The 24,334-nt window shown below is 42.6% G+C and overlaps 2 protein-coding genes across 5 annotated transcripts in view; one reads left to right on the top strand and one right to left on the bottom strand.

Annotated features, from left to right (window-relative positions):
• The window catches only part of lmbr1 (limb development membrane protein 1), a 30,341-nt gene extending 16,209 nt beyond the window's left edge, over positions 1–14,132 (top strand). Inside the window, exons 10-17 of the mRNA XM_034572144.1 lie at positions 1,893–1,988; positions 3,113–3,189; positions 3,693–3,770; positions 7,469–7,542; positions 7,820–7,910; positions 8,536–8,602; positions 11,266–11,427; positions 12,109–14,132. Coding sequence (XP_034428035.1) covers positions 1,893–1,988; positions 3,113–3,189; positions 3,693–3,770; positions 7,469–7,542; positions 7,820–7,910; positions 8,536–8,602; positions 11,266–11,427; positions 12,109–12,194 — 731 coding nt within the window. The 3' untranslated portion in view covers positions 12,195–14,132. The remainder of the gene's footprint in view (positions 1–1,892; positions 1,989–3,112; positions 3,190–3,692; positions 3,771–7,468; positions 7,543–7,819; positions 7,911–8,535; positions 8,603–11,265; positions 11,428–12,108) is intronic.
• rnf32 (ring finger protein 32) lies at positions 28–24,316 on the bottom strand. Of its 4 annotated transcripts, none has more exons than XM_034572147.1 (8): positions 24,266–24,316; positions 22,833–23,070; positions 22,606–22,748; positions 21,147–21,304; positions 20,834–20,942; positions 17,455–17,622; positions 16,066–16,301; positions 28–1,472 (listed from the first exon to the last, which is right to left on the bottom strand). In XM_034572147.1, the coding sequence occupies exons 1-7, from the start codon at positions 24,278–24,280 to the stop codon at positions 16,071–16,073; spliced, it is 1,062 nt and encodes a 353-aa protein (XP_034428038.1). In that variant the 5' UTR covers positions 24,281–24,316; the 3' UTR covers positions 28–1,472; positions 16,066–16,070. The 4 variants fall into 4 exon arrangements, with proteins under 4 accessions (XP_034428038.1, XP_034428039.1, XP_034428036.1 ...); XM_034572148.1 differs by lacking the exon at positions 28–1,472 and adding an exon at positions 14,892–15,661 and having other exon boundaries at positions 22,606–22,718; XM_034572145.1 differs by lacking the exon at positions 28–1,472 and adding an exon at positions 14,892–15,661.
• Between the last annotated feature and the right edge of the window lie 18 nt (positions 24,317–24,334).

Raw genomic sequence — 24,334 nt, forward strand, 5'->3', positions numbered from 1 at the left:
CCTTGGCAGAGGTATGCGCTCCACTGAGTGCCATTGAATCGGTAATGATTGACATAAAATGAGCTGGCGACAGTTTCGATAACTCAATCATTTATTAAAAAAGTTAAATAGCTTTAGTTAGTTCTCATTAGACTTAAGGGCACTAGTTTCTAATCTGATGCATTTCTTTATGACCTCACTGTTGCTTTGTCTTTACTCAATTCTTAAAGAAGATTAATAATAATACACAAAGCCTCTTCTAAAGATGGTAAAAGGGACTTGATCTTAACGTAGTAAAGCATCTTTGAGATGAGTTATCCCGACTGAAAGAACTTTGCTATGTACGTGTTTCAAATAATTCAGGCTGTGGGGATAAAAGGGGCTCATACCTAATTCCTGCAAGCTGTACCTAGTTAAATAACTGTAGGTATGATTTCAACAGGCACTCTGGCTTAGAATGTGTTCTGAAAGTACAATCTAATAACTCAAGTCGACAAATACACTGCAGCACAGGCAGTGTGGCACACATTCCTGTCCACGCTGCCCTTTCAAGACCCTGATCTGCTGATATCAGAGCAACAGAGCGCCTGTCCAGATGCTATGCGGCACAATGACCTTGCCGGTGCCTCTGTTGTCTCAGCATGGTGTTTAGCATATTTGTAGGTGACGTAATTTTTCGGCTGTGGTGAAGGTTGGAGAGGATACGTTGAATTACTCCAGGCCTTCCTGGCTGCCAGAAGCCTCACTCAGCATCTCTGCCTCGCTGTAATTCAGTCTTTTACTCAATGCTGCCAGCTGAGGGAGAAGAATTTATTTAACTTCAGGTTGCAATGATGTCATGGAAGATACTGCAGTTAAATCTCTCACCATTTTACCCTTCTGCTTGGAACAAGTAATGATATTGTTCTTTGTCTTAAGTTAGATCTACTACTTTTAATCTTTGTTAAGGATCTAGATTTCATTTGATCAATGATTTATCTGTGCCGGGTGACGAGTAAGGCCGTGTTTGGATATGTTATGCACATAGGTGATAGATTAGTTCGCTTGCGGCTGAGCAGATTTGGCTTCCCCGAGGCGGAGTGTTCAGTTCGTCTCTATAGAAAAAGAGCTGTTGAACTGTCCGTGACATTTCCTGTTGTGTTGTGACTGCATTTGCTCGGAGGGTTCAAACTTTCCCCTGCTTAGATCCCAGGACAGGTATCAGCGAGGGCACAGACAAGACTGTTAACTCTCTCTCCCCGTCTATCTCACCTCTTTTGCCTACTTCAACCCATCCAGACAGGGCGTGTCGTAATGACAGAGGGAAGAAAAAGGTTTGATCAAAGTGATTGGTCCTTCACTCTTGTAACAAAGATGAAAGATGGTATTTATATTGCACGCTAGTAACAGTGTAACACTGAACTAATTGGTCTTGATCTGCCAGTCACCCCAGGGGATGCAAATGGATACTCTTCCACTTTGGCTATGAGGGGCCTCTGCGCTAGTGCGTCAAGCTGGAAGGAAAACAGAGTAAAATAGATAAATTAGCCTTAAATGAGCCGGCCTTGTGGTTTTCCTGGAGAATCCCTTGCTGTCTTCTCTAGCCCACTCGACCAGTTGTGGCATGTGCTAGACAGCTCCTGACACAAGAGATTATTTTTACTTGTTGGAGATCACATTGTTGTGTTCTGAGCAGGATTACTTGTTTTGATGGGATTGCTTAATAAAGATAAGTCAAATACCAAATGCTGAGGTAAGTTGAGCACAGTGAGAAGTTAATTAGTCATCTTCTGTTTTTTTCTGATTTAATGTATGAGAAATGTGTGGAAATACTGTATTTAAACCTGAATTGAGTGAAATAATGAAGAAAAAACTCAAGGCATCATCTGATTATGCAACAAATGTAATTAATTGAAATATTTCTGTCTCTGCAGGATCGTCCTCGCACACTTACACGTACACCAGAGGAAGCTTTACTCACCAGCTCAACAAAGAATTGGACAACGTCAGAAATCAAAGGAATAAATTGGGTAAGTATTTGTGTTATGAGATACGGCTGATTAATATTTTTTGTCTTTAAATCTTGAATTGTCATGGGAATACGGAGGGGTCCAAGTCTCAGAGTTTTTCGCCCCTCTTTAGAGGTTAGCTTTTTACTTATTGCTGACAGGCGGCCGCTTTCTCTCCATCTGCCTTAATTTCTTAATTTGGACTTGGACCAGAACTGCCTGATAATTTTCCATCCATTTTAGGATATTATAAATGAGGCTTGAGCCTTTTGGGGAGAAGGGTGGGCAGGGGGGGGGGGGGAGCACAAAGGCACTTAGGATATTGGACAAGATGCAAACTTTATATTGTAGCAAGCCTTTTAGTGTTGTCATTAATTTAGAAGGATGGTGCATATAAAGTGCACTTGGCAAACTTCTCGGGCAGGCAGGGTGGGTGCACTTTGAGAATAAGGAGGACTAACAAGGTTGGAAATAGAGAAAGAAAGTCAATATGGTAAGAACTAGAGGGCAGTCAGATGTAAGATGCATATTGTAAGTGGACTGTGGAAGTCCATAACAGAAGACACAGTGCATGTGGTGTACAGACTGTCATCTGTTTCTACACACATGACTGATGAGCTGTGGAAATAAGAGGAATATGGAAGATATAAACCTTGAAATGTTTCATCTGTCTTGGAGGAATGAGACACATTAGTGGCTCACACACACACTCTGACCAAAATATAAATCAAAAAATTAATTTTGCTGCATTTCTTTTTATCCAGGATTTATTATTGTTTCCACTAATTAAGGCAATGATGATTGTGGCTAATTAAAGAGGAAGAGCATCTTTTTTGAAGGTTATGAAATGTATATATTACCTGGAGGGGGAAAGGGGGTTTCGATGAGAGTTGAGATTAGGGTTGATATGCACACACACGATATGTTTTACCAAACCAAGCTGTACAAACCCTGTAAACAAAGCCGGAGGGGTTTGAGGTTTCAGTCGTCATCTTTGATGAGCATATTAATTAACCAGTGGTGGAAAGTGGTTTGTAATAGAGGATTCTAGCTCATCACGGTATCTCGCTATCAAAGAATCGGTTCTACGTATATTACTGAAGAGAAACAACCTTGCACTTGGTCTCACTCTCATTTCTTTTCAGAGAGAAGAAAGAAAGCATCAGGTTGGGAGAAGAACTTGTTGTATCCCATAGTGATGCTGATCCTGCTCGCAGGAACGGTGAGTGCTGAGACTGACCTATCATTAAGCCTGAACTGTTTACTCATGGCGTATACAGCCTGGCTGGTGGCCATTGGTTATAACACTGCACCTCAAACTCCGTCCTCTGACAGTTTTCCCACAGTGTCTGGGTGGGGGAACCACTTTTGTTTAATAGCTGTTTAAGACAATGCTGAATAGCCACCTGCAACAACTGTGATTTTCAATAGATTATAGTGTGGGAATACTGTTTACGCCGTCTGATATTGTTAGATAAGTTAGAAAGGCCATGTGAGACGCATGGCACGTGCATCACACAACCCCCACATTGTTCAAGTTTTGAGAAGCTTAATGTTGGAATGGTTAAAAATCACAAGACGGTTATTATGCATGGCCATACTTAAGGATCAGCAAGGCCCTGCAATTCAATTATGTCATGATGCTGGATACTTTTAGGATTTGATCAATCTTTTTTATAATTATACCATGTGTAAACAAATCTTTATCTTCCTCTCTGTCTGCAGACAATCTCAGTTATTATGGTGGCGCTGAACATCCTCTACCTTCTAGTGGATGAGACTGCCATGCCCAAGGGATCCACAGTAAGCCCGCTGTCTAAATGAACTTTATTTTTATCACCACACACACACACGCACACGCTCCTATCAGCAGGCCATGTTCCTGGTGGAGACATAAGTCAAATTCCGGATATGCTCAGGTGCACGCTGGAAGAAAAGGGCCGACCAGATGTTAATCAGGCCTCAACCTTGTGTCTCTGGTTTTGTTTTGGAAGCTCATTGAAAGTCATTTCACAGCAGCGTGCAGATTCAGTGAGCTAGCGACGTGTCTCAAGTCCACAGTGGGTGAACAAGCTGCTTTTCCTCTGCTCTGCAAAGGCAGACAGGGGCAGGTGAAGGGCTCTCACTGTGAGGCACACTAACTGAGTGTGCACCGACTCCCAGAGATTCACATCTCTGCCTAACATGCAATGTGTTTTAAGCTTTCCCTATCTCTTCTCATCTGCAGTGACAGAGGTGCATGTGCGTGTGCTTGCATGCGTGTGTGTGCGTTTGTGGTTGCATTCTTGTCTGAGAGGGGGCAACATAATGTATCCTATTTCTCCCTCATTTCATTTCACGTCTTGCGGGCAACTGACAGAGCTGCCCTCAACATTCCAATTATTTTATTGAGCAGAGATGTTTTCTTTGGCATGACGCGTCGCAGAAAATCCCCCAAATTACACTTGTCATGCAGCTTGAAGCTGTCCTCCCTGACAGTGTGGCCCCACTAAATGGTTTATGCGTTTGTTAAGCCGAATGGAAGCCACACCTCTGATCTTACAGCACTACAGGGAGAAGGGAGGGAGGAGTAAGGGGGGGGGGGACTCGTCTTCCATAACAATCGATACTGATATGGTATCCATCTATCCACCTGTTAACCCTGCCTTCCAGCTGTCAAAGTCCATCCCTCTAGCTCCGAAATGCCCTTTAAGTTCCCTGCACGCTGTCTGGAAGGAGATAAGCACAGGCGAGGGAAATATAAAGAAGTAGAGAGAGCGGCTGGTTTGAGGTCTGGATGAGACTCAGACTGTGGGAAAGTCAAATGAGGCCCTGATGTGCTGATTGTTGTGGGGGGGGGGGCAGCACAATGGAAGTGCCCTGTCAATGTTTGTCTTCCTCTCCAAATACGCATCCCTCTGTAGTTCTTAGCATACTGAGCAGTGCCCCGCTCAGCTTTACAGAGCAGAGGATGGAGGAGGATGATGAGGGGCAATGAGAGATGAAGAGTAGGGAGAAGAAGCAGGTGGATGTAGAGGAGGAGAATGCCAAGATGCTGTAGGAACAAGGTGGAGGAGGAGGTGTAGGGAAACTGAAGCTGCCTCTGTCAAAGGACACGGCGTTTTACAGCTTGATGAACAAGCACTAAGAGGAACCAATAAAATAGTAACTGCAGGCCCTCGTCTTTGGCAGCCACCACACTTGACACTTTATTTTGTAAAATGGACAATTAGCTGCAACTGGACGGTAATTTTCCCCTCACTGAAGATGCCCTTCTCTCCACACACTCAAATGCACATAAAAATACCTCCACATAAGCACCTTAACTACGACTTCTCAACTCGTGTCTGATGACTTTTTGTTCTCACTCACTGATAATGTATCTAATTATGGGAAACTGTAAAATCAAAGAACAATTAGACGAGATGGTCTGACAGTGAGAGTGAATGTACCAGTGGGACGGCCAATAAATGTCTGTAGCTTTACAGCTAGAAATTAGAAAAAAAGGACACTGCCATTTTTATAAGATAAAGTAGAATTAAATATATAAAGTATATTTATCACAGTGTTTAGCCGCTATATGATGAGTCTTGTGGGTTTTGTGAGGAAGTCCCGTAGGATTCTCTCCCGTGAGTGAAGTAAGAAATAGAGCAACACATTCCTAAAAGAATATTATTATATATATCTTTAAATTACATCCCTATTGATAAGGTTAAGACTATCTGGGTTTCTTTTTGGACAAATAATCAATAATTTTACATTTAAGGGGATGTAGGATGTCTGTTATTGATTTTTAACAAAACTTTGTATGTTAATATCTCTTGGTGAGGGCTATAGCCCAGTTGAAAGTACGCATTACAAGAGTAAATCACCTTGGAGAATATCACTGCAAGACTTCAGTTTGGAACCGATGCAATTTCTGTAAATTGGCTGGATTCATACAAGCACATCCAGAAGGAGGAACCTGAAGTTAAAAGCATCTCCTATATATTATATTTATTGTGTCTTTATGATGCTATTCTGCTTATTATATATGTGAGAGCTAGGATATCTCTTAGAGAAAAATATATATGTTGTATGTTAAAATAAAGCAAGTTAAAAGGTAGCATTACTTACAAGACACACCTGAGGTCAAATGTTCACAACCTAAGACATAGTTCTGTGTGTGAGAGCGAGCGAGGTGCTGACAACCTTGCAGATGTGCAGGTATTGCACAGTGTTAATCTTACAAGAAACAAATGCAGTGCGTCTGCTGACTGAGCCGTGGCAGGCAGCACAGACGAATACCCCCCCCCCCGTCTCTTTTTGACAAACACACACTCCATCACCCTTCCTGCTACTGGAATGAAAAGAAGCAAAGAGTTGAAAGGAGGCGTACTGTGAAAGCTCGCTGTCCTGAGTGCGCACATACATGCATACATGCTCGCCCGCCCTCCATTAATAAATGACATCAGATGCTGTCTGCTAATTCCCTGTGTAAGAGAGAAAGAGCACTGCGCCATGGCTCTGCAGTAAGCTCCCAGGGATGACAGTTGCATAAAAAGGCATGAAACAACCTGCCAGGCTTTCCTTTTTTCTTCAGGCTCTTTTACAAAACAAATCAAGACGAGGAAACTAAAGGTGTAGGAAGAAATCAAATGTAATCCAGTATAATAATAAACTAAAACTACGGACCATACGACAGTATCTGAATGTACACCGTGTAGTTATATATTTGTATTTCAAGAACAGTAAACATATGTCAACCTGACAGTTATATGCTGTATTTTAAACAGCAGTATTCTAGGCTATATAATGTTATTGTCGACTATAGCGATTGGACAATTACCGTACAGTTGTTTGCAAAATAATTGAACGTGATCAGCATGAAACCCTGAGCTGTAAATAAGTGCAAGCAGACAGTAAACAGTGTGGTCACTTCTCATTTGTGGACATGATTTACAGTATTGTAGGTGCCCCATACAACACTGATCCTTTAGAGGACCAACAAAAGCGAATACTTAATTGACAACACAGATGCTTGGTATGTGTTCTCTTGCTCCACTTTTAAAAAGGGGTTTAGGGGTTGTGTGTGCGTGTGTGTTAGTGCGTGAGTGGCAGCGGCAGGTGGGAGGTGTGGGGGCGGCCCAGTATGTTTGCTGAAGTATTTGTTTTGTTGTTTTTATGTTTTTGGCGCGCTTTCAGCCTGTACACTCTTCTTACCGTAAGCAATGTGCCGTTTTTGTTTGAACACCTGTTCACATATTGTATGATCGACAGTGATTTGAAAAGAGCCTCTTTCATCTTGTTCCATTCATTACTTTGCCAATTTGATTCTGTCTTTCTCAAGTGGGGAAATTCTTCATGCACATTGCAGGATTTCTATAATTGCGTGTGTGTGTGTGCGCGTGTGTGCGCGTGCTGTGCCTGCAGTGCTGTCGTTTTCCGTGTTCCTCTTTTTTGTATTTGGGATGTGTTGATATGAGATTGGTGTGTGATGACACTGAGTAACCCAGTTTTTTGTCTGCATCTCCGTCTTCCAGGACCGAGGCATCGCGAACACCTCTCTATCCACGTTCGGTGTGGCTCAGGCGGTGCTGGAAATCCTCCTCATCTTGTATCCTTTTAGTGACCCCCTCCACCCTTCTCTTTGTCCGTGGCCGAAGTAGCATGCTCCATGGCCAAGAGCAACATTGTCCAGCCAGCTTTGTTTATCCAGGACATACTTCAGCCAGACACCTTCCGGAAGACATGTTGGGCTTTTTCATCACCTTTTATCACAGGTGAAAAGGTGCAGACTTGGGATACTTGAAAAAAAACCAACAACAACTCAATGAAGCTGCTTTGCTCCCAGCAGAAAAGTGTTTCTGGTCCTTGATTGATTTGCTGAACAGCTACTTGATGGTGTCGTCTGTGGTTGGATTCTATAGCCTGCGGGTCTTTGAGGGACTCACTCCCAGGAAGGATGACACAACCATGACAACGGTAAGGATGGGATGGAGGGAAAGGGGGTGGGGTAGAGGAAGGGAAAGGGGTGCTGAGATGGCTCCTGAGCTGCTGATGTGTTTGGGACCCCCCTGTGTTTCATCTCTCCCGCCTTCCTCTCCACTCCGGACTCCTACTGTTCACTAATGTTTTCTTCAGGGCCCCTCAATGGCTTTAGTTGATCTGTCCAATATTTGTTTGTGGGTTGCGCAAACACTGGCAAAGTGCAAGCTCCTTTCTTGTACATCAGAGGGAGAGTGGAGTTTTGGTGTGTATGGGATTGGGGTGGGTGGTGGGGTGGGTGTTCTGTTAGGCCCACAGTGGCAACTATTCACTTGGTAATGAGTTTGGGAGTGGTGAGGCTTGTTAACTAGCCATGACGCTCCAGTGAAAGGACTTGAGAGGACAATGGAGAGAACCTGGTAATGAGCAACTTCAGAGGTAATTGTACAATATGTGGAACTAATTTAACATCAAGTGGTGTGTGTGTGCATGTGTGGGCATTTCACGGCTGAGACTGTCAGTGCAATTGGTGCTTTTTCCTCCCAATTCTCACAGTTTTCCTTCCTTTAGAAAAACTGTAGATTAAGTTCTGAAGTCCGATTATATGCTCTGATTTTTGTAGATCATTGGTTGCTGTGTGTCAATCTTGGTCCTGAGCTCAGCCCTGCCAGTGATGTCCAGGACTCTAGGTGAGTGTGTTTGTCTGCCTATATGTCGAGAGTGCGAGCAAGCTAACAGAGATTAACTGGCAATAGATCGATATTTTAAGAAATATGGATTTTCACTTCCTTGCAGAGATTATAGAGAAGATTGATAACGTTAGCATCTGTCCACTAAATATCAATCTACAGTCAGCATGATTAGCTTAGCATAAACAACAGCCAGCCTAACCCCCGACACTGCTTTTTCACCAAGATATTTGTTTTCTTAAATTTTTATTTTTTTATTTTTTTATTTTTGCATCTGTCGCATGTTAGAAATGTCATTCTCCTGGATTTCTGCTGACTTTATACCAGGGTGTCGGGCGGATAAATCCTGTAGAAATTGCAGATCCTCTCACCCGGACATTTGCGTCCACACATGCACATCCGGAGAAAATACAGAGTAATGAAAAAACATGTCTGAAAGCAGCTTAAATGACCTCGCCACAAACAGCCAGAGAGTAAATGCTCCTCCCCCACACCGGCGTATTCAGCACCACCGCCATCACCAGACCATTGAGGTTAGCAAGTTGAATTCTCCTATAGTTTCCCATAGTGACGTTAGAAACAAGCGCAGGGAGTAAAAATGACAGGAATAGTGCCGTCACAATGGCACTAATAAACATGCAGAGTGCAGAGCACAGCTGTTCAAATAGCACTACTCCGTGTGTGTGAGACCAACAGAGAGGGAGAATGGGACGGAGCGAGCATACAGTGACTCATTGGAAGCTTTACAAAATATCAACAGGTTCTGCTTTGTGACACTGAATAGATGAAAAGGAATAAATGCATGAGACAGAGTTGAAGAAAAAAAGGCCTCACAGTGGAAAAAACAGAAGACACGGAGAGCTGAGTGTGACGAAGTGAGATGTTAAGAGACATGAAAAGGTTTTGTGTTGATGTGAGGTGGTTTTTGTGTGCGTCAGTGTGGGAAATGTACAGGAGAAGGATGAACTGTACACCACAACAGTCAGCTGAATTTTGTGTGTTTTAACAATGTAGTGACAACGTTGTTTCATGTTGTGCAGTCGCTAAACTTCATAACTTCTGGAACAAACTAATGATGTTAAAAATAGAGTCCGACCGATGTGGTTTTTTTTGGGTCTTAAAAAATATAATTCTGATGCCGATAAATCATCGATATGTATATGTAAAAACTGGCAATGATTCTTAAGATGTAATTTTTAAACCCTTATGACAGAGAAATGCAATCAAGGCATGATAATTTTCTTCTGTCGTGAAAACAATATTAATCTTGATTCACTTACAGGGACAAAACAAAAGAATCTCTCTGTGCCATATAATCCTGATTAATTAGACATGTGCATGTTGGATGCATTTGCCGGCTGCATGCTAATGTCTCAATCTCTGCCACTGTGTCCCTGACATTTCAAATGCCAAGAATGTTTTTATCCCCAATTAGATCAGATCAAAACCTTTGGCATTAGAAATTAATTTATCTGGACCGCGGTGGCCAGCTGTATTGACTGGGGTCTCCATCATCTCGCTGGCTGCCTCTTCGCAGGCAATTCTGTTAAAGGTCCTTGATGCTTGCAAACTGCTTACTGGGGCTGTAAATACATCGCTCAAGACACGGAATCGATTGCCCAATCTAATTGACGACGGAGGTTGTGAAGATGTAACAGTCGAAGAAGAATGTCCACAGACGAGGGCTTCTTCAGTCGGACACGTCCTAATATCATTTCCACATTTAGATGACTGACTAGAAAATCTTTGCTGGGTTTAACATGTTGATGCATTGATGAGGGCGGTCAGTGTTGGATGCGCAATTAACATCTCAAAAAGACGTAAATAGAGCCTGACTGATATGGATTTTTGGAGACAAGATATCATTACTGATACTAGAGAGTAAAACATTTTTCACACAGGAAACCAATATGGCGCTGCTGGTTTTCCAGGCATCGTGTGATCAGCCTGGACTGATGCTCTGAAATTGTTGTATCAGTTTGGAGCTAAGAGGAGGCTGCCGGAGAAAGTGCTACTTCATCTCTGTCCCACCGTCCTGGCAGAGAGAGATGAAGTCCACCTGCAGCTCATACCCACTTTGCTGCTATACTTAGTCATTCTTTCACCGTCCACCGGGAGCAGACCTTACAACACAGTAGCTCCTAATAAGACGTAGTCAAGTGATGAAGAGGAGCATTTCCCTTTCGTCTTCAGCTTGTTTATATATTGAGGCAAAAAAATTATATATGCACATTAAATATTCTGTCAATATCAGGGAACATTTGCTTTTAAGAGACATGTTTTTATTCCCTGGGTGAAAATCTGCAAGATATTGTGCAACACTCAGCTTCACAGAAACTTGCGAGATGGTATGTGTTCATTGTTTGAATGTGATGTGTCATTGGCTCAGTTGCTGACTCAGGTGCATGTGTGCACAGGTGACTTTGACTCTAAAAGAATCAAAGTCCACTCGGGAGTGGCTTTCTTTTTTTAGACATGAAGCACATAGGGCTGGTCTTTGACAATCATAAAGAATAATGGCGTAATAAATTACTTTTATCCTCTTTCACATAGAAATTAAATATATTAATGCACCACAAAAATTTGGATTTAACTTCTGACTTGTTGATAGTTGGACCATGTCTTTTCTAACCCAAATATTTTTTGGATCTCTCTCTTCGTAGGTATCACCAGGTTTGACCTCTTGGGAGACTTTGGGAGATTTAACTGGCTGGGAAACTTTTACATCGTCGTTTCTTACAACCTGTTGTTTGCAGTCGTGACAACACTTTGTCTGGTGAGGAAATTCACCTCAGCAGTACGGGAAGAGCTTCTGAAGGCTTTAGGTAAATTGATCTGTTTCATCATTTTATATTCATGTATATCCAGAGGGTTTTAATATACTAAAATGCACTGTTTCCAGTGAACCACGTTTGTATACATCCGCTAAGGCCCTAAGAAATTGGTGGAAATGTAAAAACTGGCCTATCTCACAAAGTTAAAGAAATTGTATATCAGAATTCGTGCTTCTGTCTTGTCCAATTTCACATTCTTCCACCACGTTTCGTGGAAATCCGTTGAGCAGTTTTTGCAAAATTCCTCTGACAAACACACCAATGGAAAGGGTTGAAAACATAAACTCTGATGTATTAAGATTTGACTACTCAATTTCCTCCTAATTTTAAATTCACATATCTTCAGTCTCAACTGACAGTACAAACCTACACTGCGGCTCTGGAGGGAGATACGTGTGTATTTCTCTCAGACATCACGACCTGCAGTGACAAAATGGAGGAATTTGCAGCGAGAGCCACTGAGCTGCTGGACTGATGTGTGACAGACGATGGGGCTAGTCTCAAAGGCTTGTGGTGACAGGCCCTGGGTTTTTGATACACGGGGTGGAATAGGGTTAGAAAATGTCAGCCAGAAGGACCGAGGGGGAGAAAAAAAGCACATCAATACCTCTGTCTAAGTGAAAGTCTGAGGCTTTTTAATGAGATTTCTCTCCCTTATCTCCTCCTGCCCAGGTTTGGATAAATTGCAACTGTCAAACAGCCCCACGGACCCTGAATCTGGGAAGCTCTCGGCCAACGGGCATCAGAAAACTCTGTGAAAGGGACGACAGATCAACACGCACACACACACACACAAATATATATATATAGACACACACACACACACACACACCTTAGCATAGCCAAAGGGAGATTTCAACAGTACTGCCTGACTGCTGAAAGGTGAGAGGGATTGGAGGGAACTTAATAAACCCCGGCAGTGTCTGACGGATGCTGCAAATGGAGGCTGAGAGCAATTTAGCTTCGTGACATTCCATCCTCTGCGTCTCGGATGGAAGCTGGGACAGAGCCAGGGATGCGACTGAGGAGCGACACAGACTGGCATCACTGCAGTGACCTTGATGTTGACCTCAACTGCGACTGTGACTTTAAACCACCCCTCTCTTTGCTTCAGGAGGCTCCCCCCCCCACCCCACCCCACCCCACCCCATCATTGCTACTTGGTATTCTTCTACAACCTCTTCAAGCTGCACTAGACAAAAGCAAGAGGCTACAGCAGGTGAAACAAGGCACCTTCTGTCTTTTTTTTTGTAAGTCTTACATCTCACTTCTTTTACCTTCACCCTGCTCCTGCTCTGTATTCAGCGTATTAAAATGGACCCCCACAATGTTCTAATGTCAGTACGTCCCTGGTTGCACTTGCAGTTTCTGGTCTCTAATCGTTGGTCTCTCGTTGCTATGTGGACTGATACAGGCGTGATTACGGTGTCAATTTGTCATTTTTGATTTAAACTCAAAATGTGAAAAATAACAAAATGTGTTGAAGCATGAGAAGAAGTGATTTATTCCCACTCACCACAGCCGGGGGGGGGGAACCTTGCACAGCATCGATACAGTTCACGGGATATGCATCAGCGCTGTCGTTACTGATAGGCCTTAGATTTTAGCACTCGTGCTTTCGTTGATCTTTTTTTAAAATTTGGCTTTACTCAAGTGCGCTTTAACTTTATCGATGATGTCATTATAGTTTGTATGGAGTAGGGTAAGGAGTTTTTTTACTTGCTCTAGATTTGACTTGAGCTACTCCACAAATGGCAAACTTTAATCCACGTCAGTTCCAGTGAGAATGATTGAGGCTGTTGGTTGTATTTCCTCAAATATATGCACATGATAAGAATATGTCACATTTTGCTCATCCCAAAAAAGAACAGAAGAAAGGATCAGATTTGTCCTTTGGTTAAATGTTGTAATATTGTGTTTCAAACCTCTTCCACGTTATTTGGATGTAATCGCCGGACTCTCTGTGAGTCCGTTGAGGGTAGGACTCGCTAAGCAATCTGTATTTTTTCAGACATATTTTATTTGTTTATAAAAAAAAACACCTAAATCTAATGCAAACCTGTAACAGTCTTCACATACAAAGTGCACGAGTTTGCAGGTGGTAGAAAGACTTGGTGACTCAGGCCCCATCTACATGTTGTCGTATTGCTGCATAATCTTCTGAACTGTGATGTTCTCTGTCTCCAGAACCACCTTAAATGCCTTAGACGACGAGCATCTCACAGGCTTAATGTTAAGGTTGTTTTCCTGTTCTGTGTAGTCTGTTTGTGTACATGTACGTGTGTGTACATTTACATGTTGTCTCTAGACAGTTCCACTGTGATCCGCTGTACACAACCGAGTTTCTAGTCCAAAGCAGCCGTTGAAATGTACGATTTGTTTTTGTTTTGTTTTTGCCATGAATGTTGTGAGAAGCTCTCATCTCGTGAGAGGCTCGGTTTCGTTCCCTGAACAACACGAGCACTTGCTTGAAAAGGGTTGAGCGATCAAATGGTGTCGTTTTCATGGTGTCATAGATGTCATGTGTTTTCACGTTGACTAATATGACATGATGATGATGACACGAGATAAGGAAGCAAAAAAAAATGTAATTCACATATGCATTTAAAACTTGGGTTTCTCAGGACAGGAAATGTTTTACATCAAAGCTGTCGATGGTTGTTGCTACATTACAAAGATACATTTTCAACACTGAAGCCAGCTTCCCAAATTAGTAAATCGGACGGGAGAATGTTTTGGAAAGTGGGATTTAAAGATATAACAGCGTTTACCATCCAAGAGTCCAGGTTCCACAAAGTCTTTCCTGGCAGAAACATTCAGTAGATTTTGTAGTAGGTTGTAGTTTGTCTCATGCATACAGTCGAGTGTTGGGCTCACTTAAGGGGTGAAAAAAATCTCTTACAAAACTTATGTCTTAACTTTAGGCTAAGTTATTTCACAGGTAATTTATCACTCTTCTATCAACTATCCACCTTTTTGCACATCGGCAACATGTCATTGTAAGTTTGTTCAATAAACTGAGTATTATGAAGAAAGAACCACATGGACTTGGAAGAAATTTGCTTTTATGGAAGAGGAGATGACCGACTGGAAGGATATCATCGGGTACATCTGCATGACTTTCATAAAATCTAATTGTTTCGGATCCATAAGGAGTTGAAACATGGATTCTCATTAAATTAGGACTTCATTCTTGTAAAATTACAACCTTATTCTCTTTTCTTTTCTTCATTATGGCCCTAATACTCCATGAAACATGCTCATATTGTGTTGTCAGCTTTTCATTTTAGGACAACACTGATCATTGGGGGGGAAGTAAGATGGCACAAAATTATATGGTAAAGCAAAAATAATGATACTATAAATTGGTAAAATAATTTAAATTAGCACAAAAGGTTTTTCTGACTTGAGCCGGATGAATTATAATCACTAAAATTGCTCTATGGGAATTTTTTTTTTTACATTTCCACAATTGCTTTGATCCCATCTATTCAGGAGAGTGTGGTAACGTTGGACTCTGGCAGGGAAGCATCACAATCACACTCCTCGCAGTCGCTTCTGACCCGAGAGCCGACAGGTCTGTTTTCGATTACAGCGTTTCTGGTTGGCCTCACCGTCAATCTGTGTTTTCTGTGGGGGTTTGTAAAGTCGAGAGTTTGTGTGTACTGTAAGTGACGCAGCTTTTATTTCTGTCTCTATGTCCGTCAGTCTCTGCATGTAAGTTTTTGGTACATGTCTTGTGAATGTATTTTTTTACAAATTTCTCAGTTTGCTAAATTTATGTTTTGTTATTTTTGATGTTTATGTGTTTGAAAATAAAAGTAGAAAATGCTTCAGTATCTGTTCTTTTCTCATTGTAGCATCCAGGACAATAATGGTGCTTGACAAATTACTATAAATTCATATTTTTGATTTTTACACCTTATTTACCACTTCATTGCAGAGAGTTTGGAAAGAACAACAAAACATCTCGTGTTTTTGTGCAGGAGCCAAGACCTGATAAGCTTAGATTAGCTTAGCATAAAGACGAGAAGCTCTGACCAAAGGTTACATAAATCAGCAGCCCTTTAACCCACTAACAAATTAAATCTCACTTCTTTAATCCAAACACAAACAGTGCAAAAATGACAGCTTGTGTTTTTATAGGTGCGTGCAGTAGGTTTTGGCAAACAACGCCTGGGCGGAATGAACTCCACGACTTTCTGCTGGATGCTGGTTTCTCTCACTGTGATAAGATGATTACAGGAAGTCACTGCACCAAACAATTCAATCGAAGTACAACTGCCTCCCAGCTCCAGCTGCGTTTAACATAAGCTGAGTTCAGACATGCAAAGAAGTCAGGACATTCTCCTGATATTTTCCAGAGGGGCTGAATGTAGCAACAAAAAAATGTCTGAGTCAGTTGCTCCAGAGACATTTTCTGGAACTTTTCCTGCCAGCCCCCTAATAAAATGTCAACAGGAAATTCACAGTGATGGAGCAGGCACGTTAACGACGTAACAGACCCAATACAAACTTCTCAGGGGCAATGCTCCACCCCGACACCTTTTTTTTTTAATACATATTACTTTACCCAACAAATATTACAGGACAGGACAATCTAAAATGCCACCTTGCATAAACGTGTACCTGCTTTAGATGAGTCTTTTGTGGTAGACAGATCTGCACAGGGGACATGAAGGTCTGCTGTTGGCTGTAAACGACTCGAAGGCCTCTAAACAAAGCTGGTGGAAGATGTGGGAACAGGACAGGAGCACGGTTCGTCGGGGTTGTTGATGGTTGGAAGTAGCAGCTTGTGTTGGGAGGTTCAGGCTGCACAGTGCAGTCAGGCAGATGGGACAGTCCCACACATCCCTCTGGATAACCTGTAAGAACAAACAATACAAGTTAATTCACCTGTAAGTCATGTTATGAATAAAGGAAAATGCAGAATATCTAGCGGGTAAGAACTGTCTGTTCCTCCCATGGACTGACTACAAAAATATACATAGACTCCACGTCCGTAAAGTGCCTGAAACCTGTATTCTCTCCAATTACCAGCAGGGGACTACTCCACTGGTTTTAAAAGAGGTCAGATTCTATTGAGAATATGACTATTTCTCAGTCGTCAGTAAACATTTGCGTAAGGTATTTAAAATCTCAATCACTAGTTTCAAGTCTTCTTCAATACAGCATGATGTTCATGTTGTAAATGATGGTCTCAATTAGAGTTACAGAGTTATTAGAGTTGAAGGTGGGCGTGCAATGTCCTCGAGCTCCCAGTCAGGCTCCGCTCCCGCTCCTCCAAATATGGTTAATTCTGGTTTCAAACAACCAAGATGGCGCTGGACAAAATGCCAAACTACAGGCTTCAAAACAAAAGACCAATGGGTGGATATCCACCTTGACCAAATCTGTTGGCATCTACTTATAACATGTTTACCAGTGATCCTGATAAAAACTAAGCAAAACACACTCAGCTCCGCCAATGATAAACAGAACACAGCTACCTGGATTTAACATGTCTCGCTGTGAAATGTTTCATATCAAGCTCTTGCACCTGTGGAAAAGATGCAGGGTTTGTGTTCACTGTTTGATGCCCGATGTCAAGGCTGAGCCACTCGTGCATTGTGCTGAACCTTCTCACACACCTCTCCCTCTCAATGGAAAATGCTACTGGCTGCTATGAAAGCCAACAATGGAGCCTTGTGGAAAAGCAAATCTTAACGTCCTTTCAGTTCCTCCGCAGCCGTCCAGGCGATGAAAAGCATGTCGTGCATTATCAGACCAGCTCGTGGTTTTTGTAAACACAGAGGATTATTAGCCCGCTACCATTCATTTGCTAAATTGAATGATAACCTCAGGAGAGAGGAGTACTTTATCTATAGCAGCTGTGATGCTGCGGTCCCCATGCAAGCGTTAACATGTCGAGGAAACACAAGGCTGGGTGAAGAAGAATCAGACTAGGATTATTTTTTATTACAAGGCCACGTTCAAAGACACGAATGGCTCCTGGTCGTTCCGCAGAGTGTGTCTGACCTGGCTCTGTATTCGGTCCCAGTCGTTGTCCTGTGGTTCGGAGACGCTCTTTCTCTCCAACTGCTGGAACACTCGCCTGCTTGATGACAGGGAGCGGTCGATATCACTCAGAAAAGCCTCCGTGTCGGTGTGACAGTATCGGACAAAGCTGTCATTCAACTCCTGCAACTAATTAGAAAAACCATTTTATTGGCACAAAGGAGGCATGTTTCATTCAGGGACACAATAGAGTCGTGTTTTCGGCAAAGGCTAATTGTGTGTGTGTGTGTGTGTGTATTGTAATGGCTGAGGCACGCTGACAGGGTGCAGTTGTTAAACAGCCAGATCAATACAGTCACGTCTCCCACTAACATGGAGAATTAATGGAAACCAGTGAAAAAATGGAAGGCTGTGCTGGGAAACATGCAAACACACACATCTGTGACAGTTTTCCTGTTTCATACATGGTCACATTAGCATGCTCTCTCGTCTGCCGTGCACACAGTGTTTGGAAGGAAAAACTAATGGATTACTAATCAATAGAGAGTTATTGAGTTTCTCTCCTGTGAAATAATGTGTGGAATTGATGGATCTTGATCTCTGTCTCTCTACAGTCCATCTGATAAAACCAGTCAAGTCTTCCATTCTCAATGGACCATTTAAAGACCCCTATTCTGTGTCTGTGTTCCCATAACTCATCTGTCTTCTCCCATTTACAACAGCTGTTGCTAGGCAACAATTAATGCCTTAATATGCATATTACTGTTTAATATCAAACTCAATTTCAATAGGGGCTATTTATATACTTCAACTTTCAAATGTACTGTGCAGCAGACCCATAAAAATACATTTCTGCATGTAACACAAGTGACAATAACAGGGGGGCTCGGAGAACAAGGCTAATGTCCCATATCGCCATGTTAAAGAAGGTAAAAAAGGTCCTGGACCATCTTGTTTATTCAGATCTGCTCCAAAATCCAATGGGTTCTACCTTGAGTCTTTACTCTTCAACAAATTTTTCACGGAAATCGGTTCAGTAATTTTTGAGTGATGATGCTGACGGACAGCGATGAAAACATGACCTGCCTGGTGGAGATAATTACATCACCTGAACCATCTCCATGACAACTGAACAAACTAGACTGAGATGAACCGACCAAGTGGGCCATGTGATAAGACCGTGTTTGTTCAAGCTTTTCATTCGTTCAATAACTGCATGAGATTACAGAAAAAATATGCATTGTTGAAGCGTTTCAACAGATTTATAATTTTCTGGATTAATCAATTGATCTATAATGTGTCATTATTGTAAAAAAAACACATCAGAGTTCCCTTAAGCCCCAGTTATCTTCAGATTTCTGTTTTGTGTGATCTACACTAAGATATTCAGCCTACTATCACTTTAACAACTGTATCACTATCAGCAAAATCATTTAGAGGCTGGCATTAAGTTCAATGTTGATTAAAACAGTTGCCGATAATTTTCTGTCTATCAACTATTTACTGGCACACGCACACACACACGCGCACACGCACACACATGCGCACACACACGCGCACACACACACACGCACACACACACATCCTCTAGCCTGCCACAGTGACATGAGAATTGCTTTACAGCTCGGCTTTTATCACTAATTAAACAACTGTTAACTATTCGGATGGAGGGTTTTATGAGCCTGGCTGACTTTTCGACAGTCCGGGCAAACAGTACAGCCTCTGGTGAACTTTGCATTGCTCCACAGTAGATGGGGACAGGGGAGGACACAGAAGGGGAAGAGGAGGTGGAGCGCAGAGGCGTTATCTCACGGTAATCCATCTCGATGTCGGTAGTGTCCCCCTTAATGTGTTGACTCAGGGTCGGACCTCCGAAGTGAGTAAAAATTGAAAGCTGGGCATCGGGATCAGCTGATAACATTTCTGAAACTGGAGTTTTTCTTTTTTCCCCCCCTCAGGCAACACCTGGTACAAAGATGCTTTATGGCCTCCTGCTATCATGAGGAAACCTGAAAGAAAAGGTTCCTCTGTCTCACACAGGTTCCAGCCCAGCGCTAACACGCCTGTTTGCATTACAGTCAGCTAAGCAAATAAGTCTTCCCCTTGAAAATCAAGTCAATCAGACCTGTCAGCGCCGTGTTGCACAGCTCGCAGCTCTTGAAGATCATCCTCGGTGTGACAAAAGATATGAGACAATCTCATGACCACCCACGACCAGCGAAACATACTCTGAATGTAAAGTGTCTGACAGCGGCGGTGACTCCGTCCTGGGCATGTGAACCCGGACATGGCCTAATGCGTCAGAACAGAGTTAATTGGTTCAGTAAATGCTGTGTCTTTGTTTACGTGACATGTTGGGGCAGAGTTTATAGGCGAGATGATGGAGAGTGACGGGGGGGATGCGTAGGACACTCTGACCCTTGCAACACATTATAAGTGTGGTCCTCATACATATGTCAGTTTGGTTTAATCAACTTCTTTGAGGCACAGGAGCACTCTACGTGATTACAACACTCCACACAGAAATATAAATATACCTGTTTCTTTAAGACACACTGGACATACAGAGCACGCAAGTATTTCAGATTAGGGCCAATGAATGAATTTGTATGAGAAACAACTCTGCGTCCTGGTGTGAGAAATGATCCGCGACATCTTTGGTCATCTCAGGCCTCAGCTGGAGGAGGTTCACTAGGTGGCAATGTTCCCTTTTCCTGGGAGCCGGCGTGAAGGCAACACGAGCCTCACAGTCAAATGACCCCATCCGCCGGCTGCTCTCGAGACCATCGGTCAGCCGCTCTGAAATATTCCCTCCATCGTGTCCAGTGGTTCTATGATTCATGGCTTTGAAATGGGACAAGAGAACAAAGCCTGAAGCCAGAAACTGCGTCAGGTATCCAAGCACCCCGGCCGATTTCTCGTCTTCACCCTTTCCTGTCCAGCCAAGTCATACACATGCTACACACACACACACGCTGATCGATGACGGAATACCAGACCCAAACATGCCCCGGGAGACATTGTGCTTTTGTGTTGACCGTGGAATGTCCAGACTGTTTGACGAACACACAAAACTCTCTTCACATTAGTGGACAAACAGTGTATGATTCACAAAGCATCAAAGAGGCTCGAGAGGGTGACAGCAGGTGAACGTGTGTGTGTTAGCGGTGGGGTCAGCGAGTCCCTGAGACCCATTTCTCAACCCTGAAGATGTGATGTTCGTCAATACCTTTATTCGACTGACTACACGGCCAAAGAATGTCAGAAAGAACGTTGAAAATGAGACTTGAGGTGGCAGACACTAGGTAATGTGACCTCATGTATGTCCAGTGTGGCCAAGGAAGCGTGATAATCTACAACGTCCTGATGTGATCACTTCAGTGTTACAGTCCACACTCACCTTTGCCTCAAAGAATTTGCGTCGCAGCCGTCTGTCTTTTGGGCAGATTGTTTTCCTCATATGCTTGTACCACTTTCGAGCGACGTAGCCTCGCCAGCATGCTTGAATTCTGCACATGCACAAAATACAGTCACAAAAGAAGAAACAATAGAACATAGTTTTGTATCAGAGGAGGACTTCAACCTAATTCAACTAGAGTTATGTAGAAATTACTTCTGAGATAGTGTGATGTACAATTCTTAGTTTTTGTTTCTTTATGGAGACACATTAAAACCAATAACCCTACATTTTGTATTTGGTTCCGTGCATTCACCTGGTAGCACTCTGGTGTCTGAAGAGCTGAGCTGCATCGTGTATCACGCGTGTTTCATACTGCCTCCTCCTGCACATAGGGCAGCGCTTCATCCCAGAAAACCTCTCAAAGGCCTGTAGACATGCTCTGTGGAAAACATGAGAGCAAGACAGCAGCACCTGCAAAGGGACAGTTCTCCAAATGAATCGGTTTATGTGAATACACAAAATAATATCACACATGGTGTAAATCAAGAAGCAGCATCTAAATTGATCCTATGAGTTAAGATTTCATGGGTTGACTGACTATATAGGTTACCATGTCTCCCGAGGATGTGTATTAGTTATTGTATACGGCCTATGTGTATGTGAGCTCTAAGCCACTTTAAATCAGTGTGTATTCATGCCAATATGTGAATGTGTGTATTTGATGTTAAGTGTTATTTGTCTAGGGGATAGAGGGAGTCAGCATGACCCCCAGTGGGGCGATTGGGACCTGGACTAAACTCTCCTTCTACCTGCGAGAGGGGCTCTTTTATCGTCTGAAAGGAGACCGCCACGGCTGTGGGGCTTTGCACACAAACCAGTTTACTCAGATCTCTTGAGGGCAGAGGGGAGGCATATTGATTTCCTATTGTTTTTTGGCCTGACCAACACACTCCATCACTGGTGAAAGGGCCCCCTGCAGTGTACAATTTCCAAGAGCTCCACAAGCCATTAGTCCAGAGAGAAATTTCACTTCTCACAACATTCTAATGGTACGAGCTACAGCCTAAGGTCCACAAAGAAATAGAATAGAAATGTAATAGAAAGCAGTGTTTACATCGTGATTTATTACAGAGAATATTAGGTTGATATTGAAATAACAAGAGCTTGACAGTCACAAAGATTCCAGTCCACACAAACTGGTTCAGAGCAACTGCTGTTGTAAGCATTTTTCAATCCCTTTAACACTTGAAAGACTGTGGCACGGCGGCATTGTCACAATATGAAGGCTTCCATGAAAATGCCAAATCAACAAAGATTCCCTCTTGTCACTTTCCCTTGTTAGCAGCCTCTAATTAACTTTTTTTTCTCCCCCTGAGTCAAACTAATATTTACACACGCATCTATGGCAACTGTGCTTTGTGAGGCCGCCTATTCTAGTCCCGCATTCTTGAGGAGATTGGCATCTTAAAAGGGGATCGGAAAGGTGTAAAAGACTGAAAGACCCTCACAGTTACACACTGATTGCTACATCATCACGTCACACTTGAGTTCCAGGGCAGTATGGGTAAATTTGTACAGTTGTCTACACAGATTAGAACATACAGGAACTGCAGGTGGAAGGGGGGGGGCTTGTGTGTGTATTTGTGTGCTTATGTGGAAACACAGGGTTTCCCTCGAGAACAGACACAGAACATTGAAAACAACCTTAAAAATATATATATATAGAGGTCTCTCACAGAGTATTAAAAGTAGGAACTGTGTTGGATGAATACCTGAGGCTGCAGGCGGAACTCCTCCCTGCATATCGCACAGGGCTGAGCGGATTCCCCCTGGTGAACGGACCTCGCCTTGACCTGCATCCATTCGTCCTCCATCAGCCTCTCTGCTGGGGAAGCCACCAAACCCATCTTCTGAGCTAAAACACATACATATACACTGTTTGTATGAGACTTTCTGACATTAAAAACATTCCAAAGCCTGGATGTTATTTGTTGTCTACCTAATGATAAAGCAGGAGGAGCCGGATCCAGAACATATTCTCTCTCGTCTCGCCAGTCACCCGGCCTCTGCAAACCTTCCACTTTTCCTCTTGCATGTGGGTTTGTGGCCGGTTTTCTTCTGCATCTCAGCAAAGGGTCAGAAAGTGAGAAGTCTGACTGCAGCAGGCTCCGCGTGATGTGGTCTTGAAAGGCAACGGAGGTGATCACCAGCTTGTTGCTTCCTTTAGACTTCAAGCCCTGTAAAAGACGTTATATAAAATGATGCGTGAGGCTTACTGCTAACTTTATAACCTGGGCAAAGCAGCAAATGTTTATCATGAAACATGCTGTCTGGACCAGAGGTTTTCAAAGTGTGAGGGGGGTGAGGTTTCAGTTTCAGGAGAGGCTCAGTGAATGGAAGTGAAAACAATTATTATAATAGCCTGAATTTGTATGAGTTGGTTACAGAGATGGTTTAGAGATGCCGTTGTTTGGAGGAATTCTTTCCCATTTCTCCTGAGTCAGAATCTGATCAATTCTTCATTCACCTTAACTGTACATAATTTATGTCTGCATTACTTACTGATCACTTTAATCATCCTGTATTTATCTACGTTTTCACAGCCGTTATCCTGTTCACCGTCCTTTTTCAGTCATACACACTACTCTTACTTCATAATTATACTTATTAATTATTATTATTATCATTAATTAATCATAGTATACTGCATTGATTTGCACCGATGTCATGGTTGTTTTCTTTCTTGTTTTTACCTGTTGTCTTGACATGCTCTATGTGCCTTAGAATTAAATAAAGTTGTTTTGAATAAATGCCTTATAGGACAGACTTTTTTTTTTAATGTATTTGGAGAAGTTATGTCAAAAAGCGATATTAGGTTATCTTGGCTTAGTTGTTGGGATCAAACAGCAGGATCATGATGAAAACTAACCAAGTGAACTAAGATAGATGAAGTCTTTGAATGGTACCATTAAATGATCCACTAATGAAGTACTACGCTTGTTAAATACTTTTTAAAACCCTCATAGCTGCTCCTGATATATCTTTTAAAAACAGGACAAGTGTATCCTGGATATTTAGGTTGTTTTCACCGTGAACTAAACACGCAGGAGTTTAACTATCTCATTAAGCTACTAGCTCATTATGCTACTAGCTCATTAAGCTACTAGCTCATTATGCTACTAGCTCATTATGCTACTAGCTCATTAAGCTACTAGCTCATTATGCTACTAGCTCATTAAGCTAGCAGGTGCAGAACAACACCACGGAGCATTTTAACGTCATTTCTGCGCCACAACGCGGACCCAGTCTAAACCCTGCAGTCCAGACCGGAAGAGACGCAGGTGGTGTCTCTGCCTCAGTCTCTCACTCGAGCGCGTTTTCATTGAAGAGTAAATGAGCGAAGAGAAGTGAGAAAGAAGCTAAAGTCCAAACCTTCCGCATCGCCATCCTATCAACGGACTGTTTGACCGGTTACCTGGCAACGATGTCCACGCCCCCTCG

The sequence above is a fragment of the Hippoglossus hippoglossus genome, chromosome 20, assembly GCF_009819705.1.
Source record: "Hippoglossus hippoglossus isolate fHipHip1 chromosome 20, fHipHip1.pri, whole genome shotgun sequence".
Taxonomy (NCBI): Eukaryota; Metazoa; Chordata; class Actinopteri; order Pleuronectiformes; family Pleuronectidae; genus Hippoglossus; species Hippoglossus hippoglossus.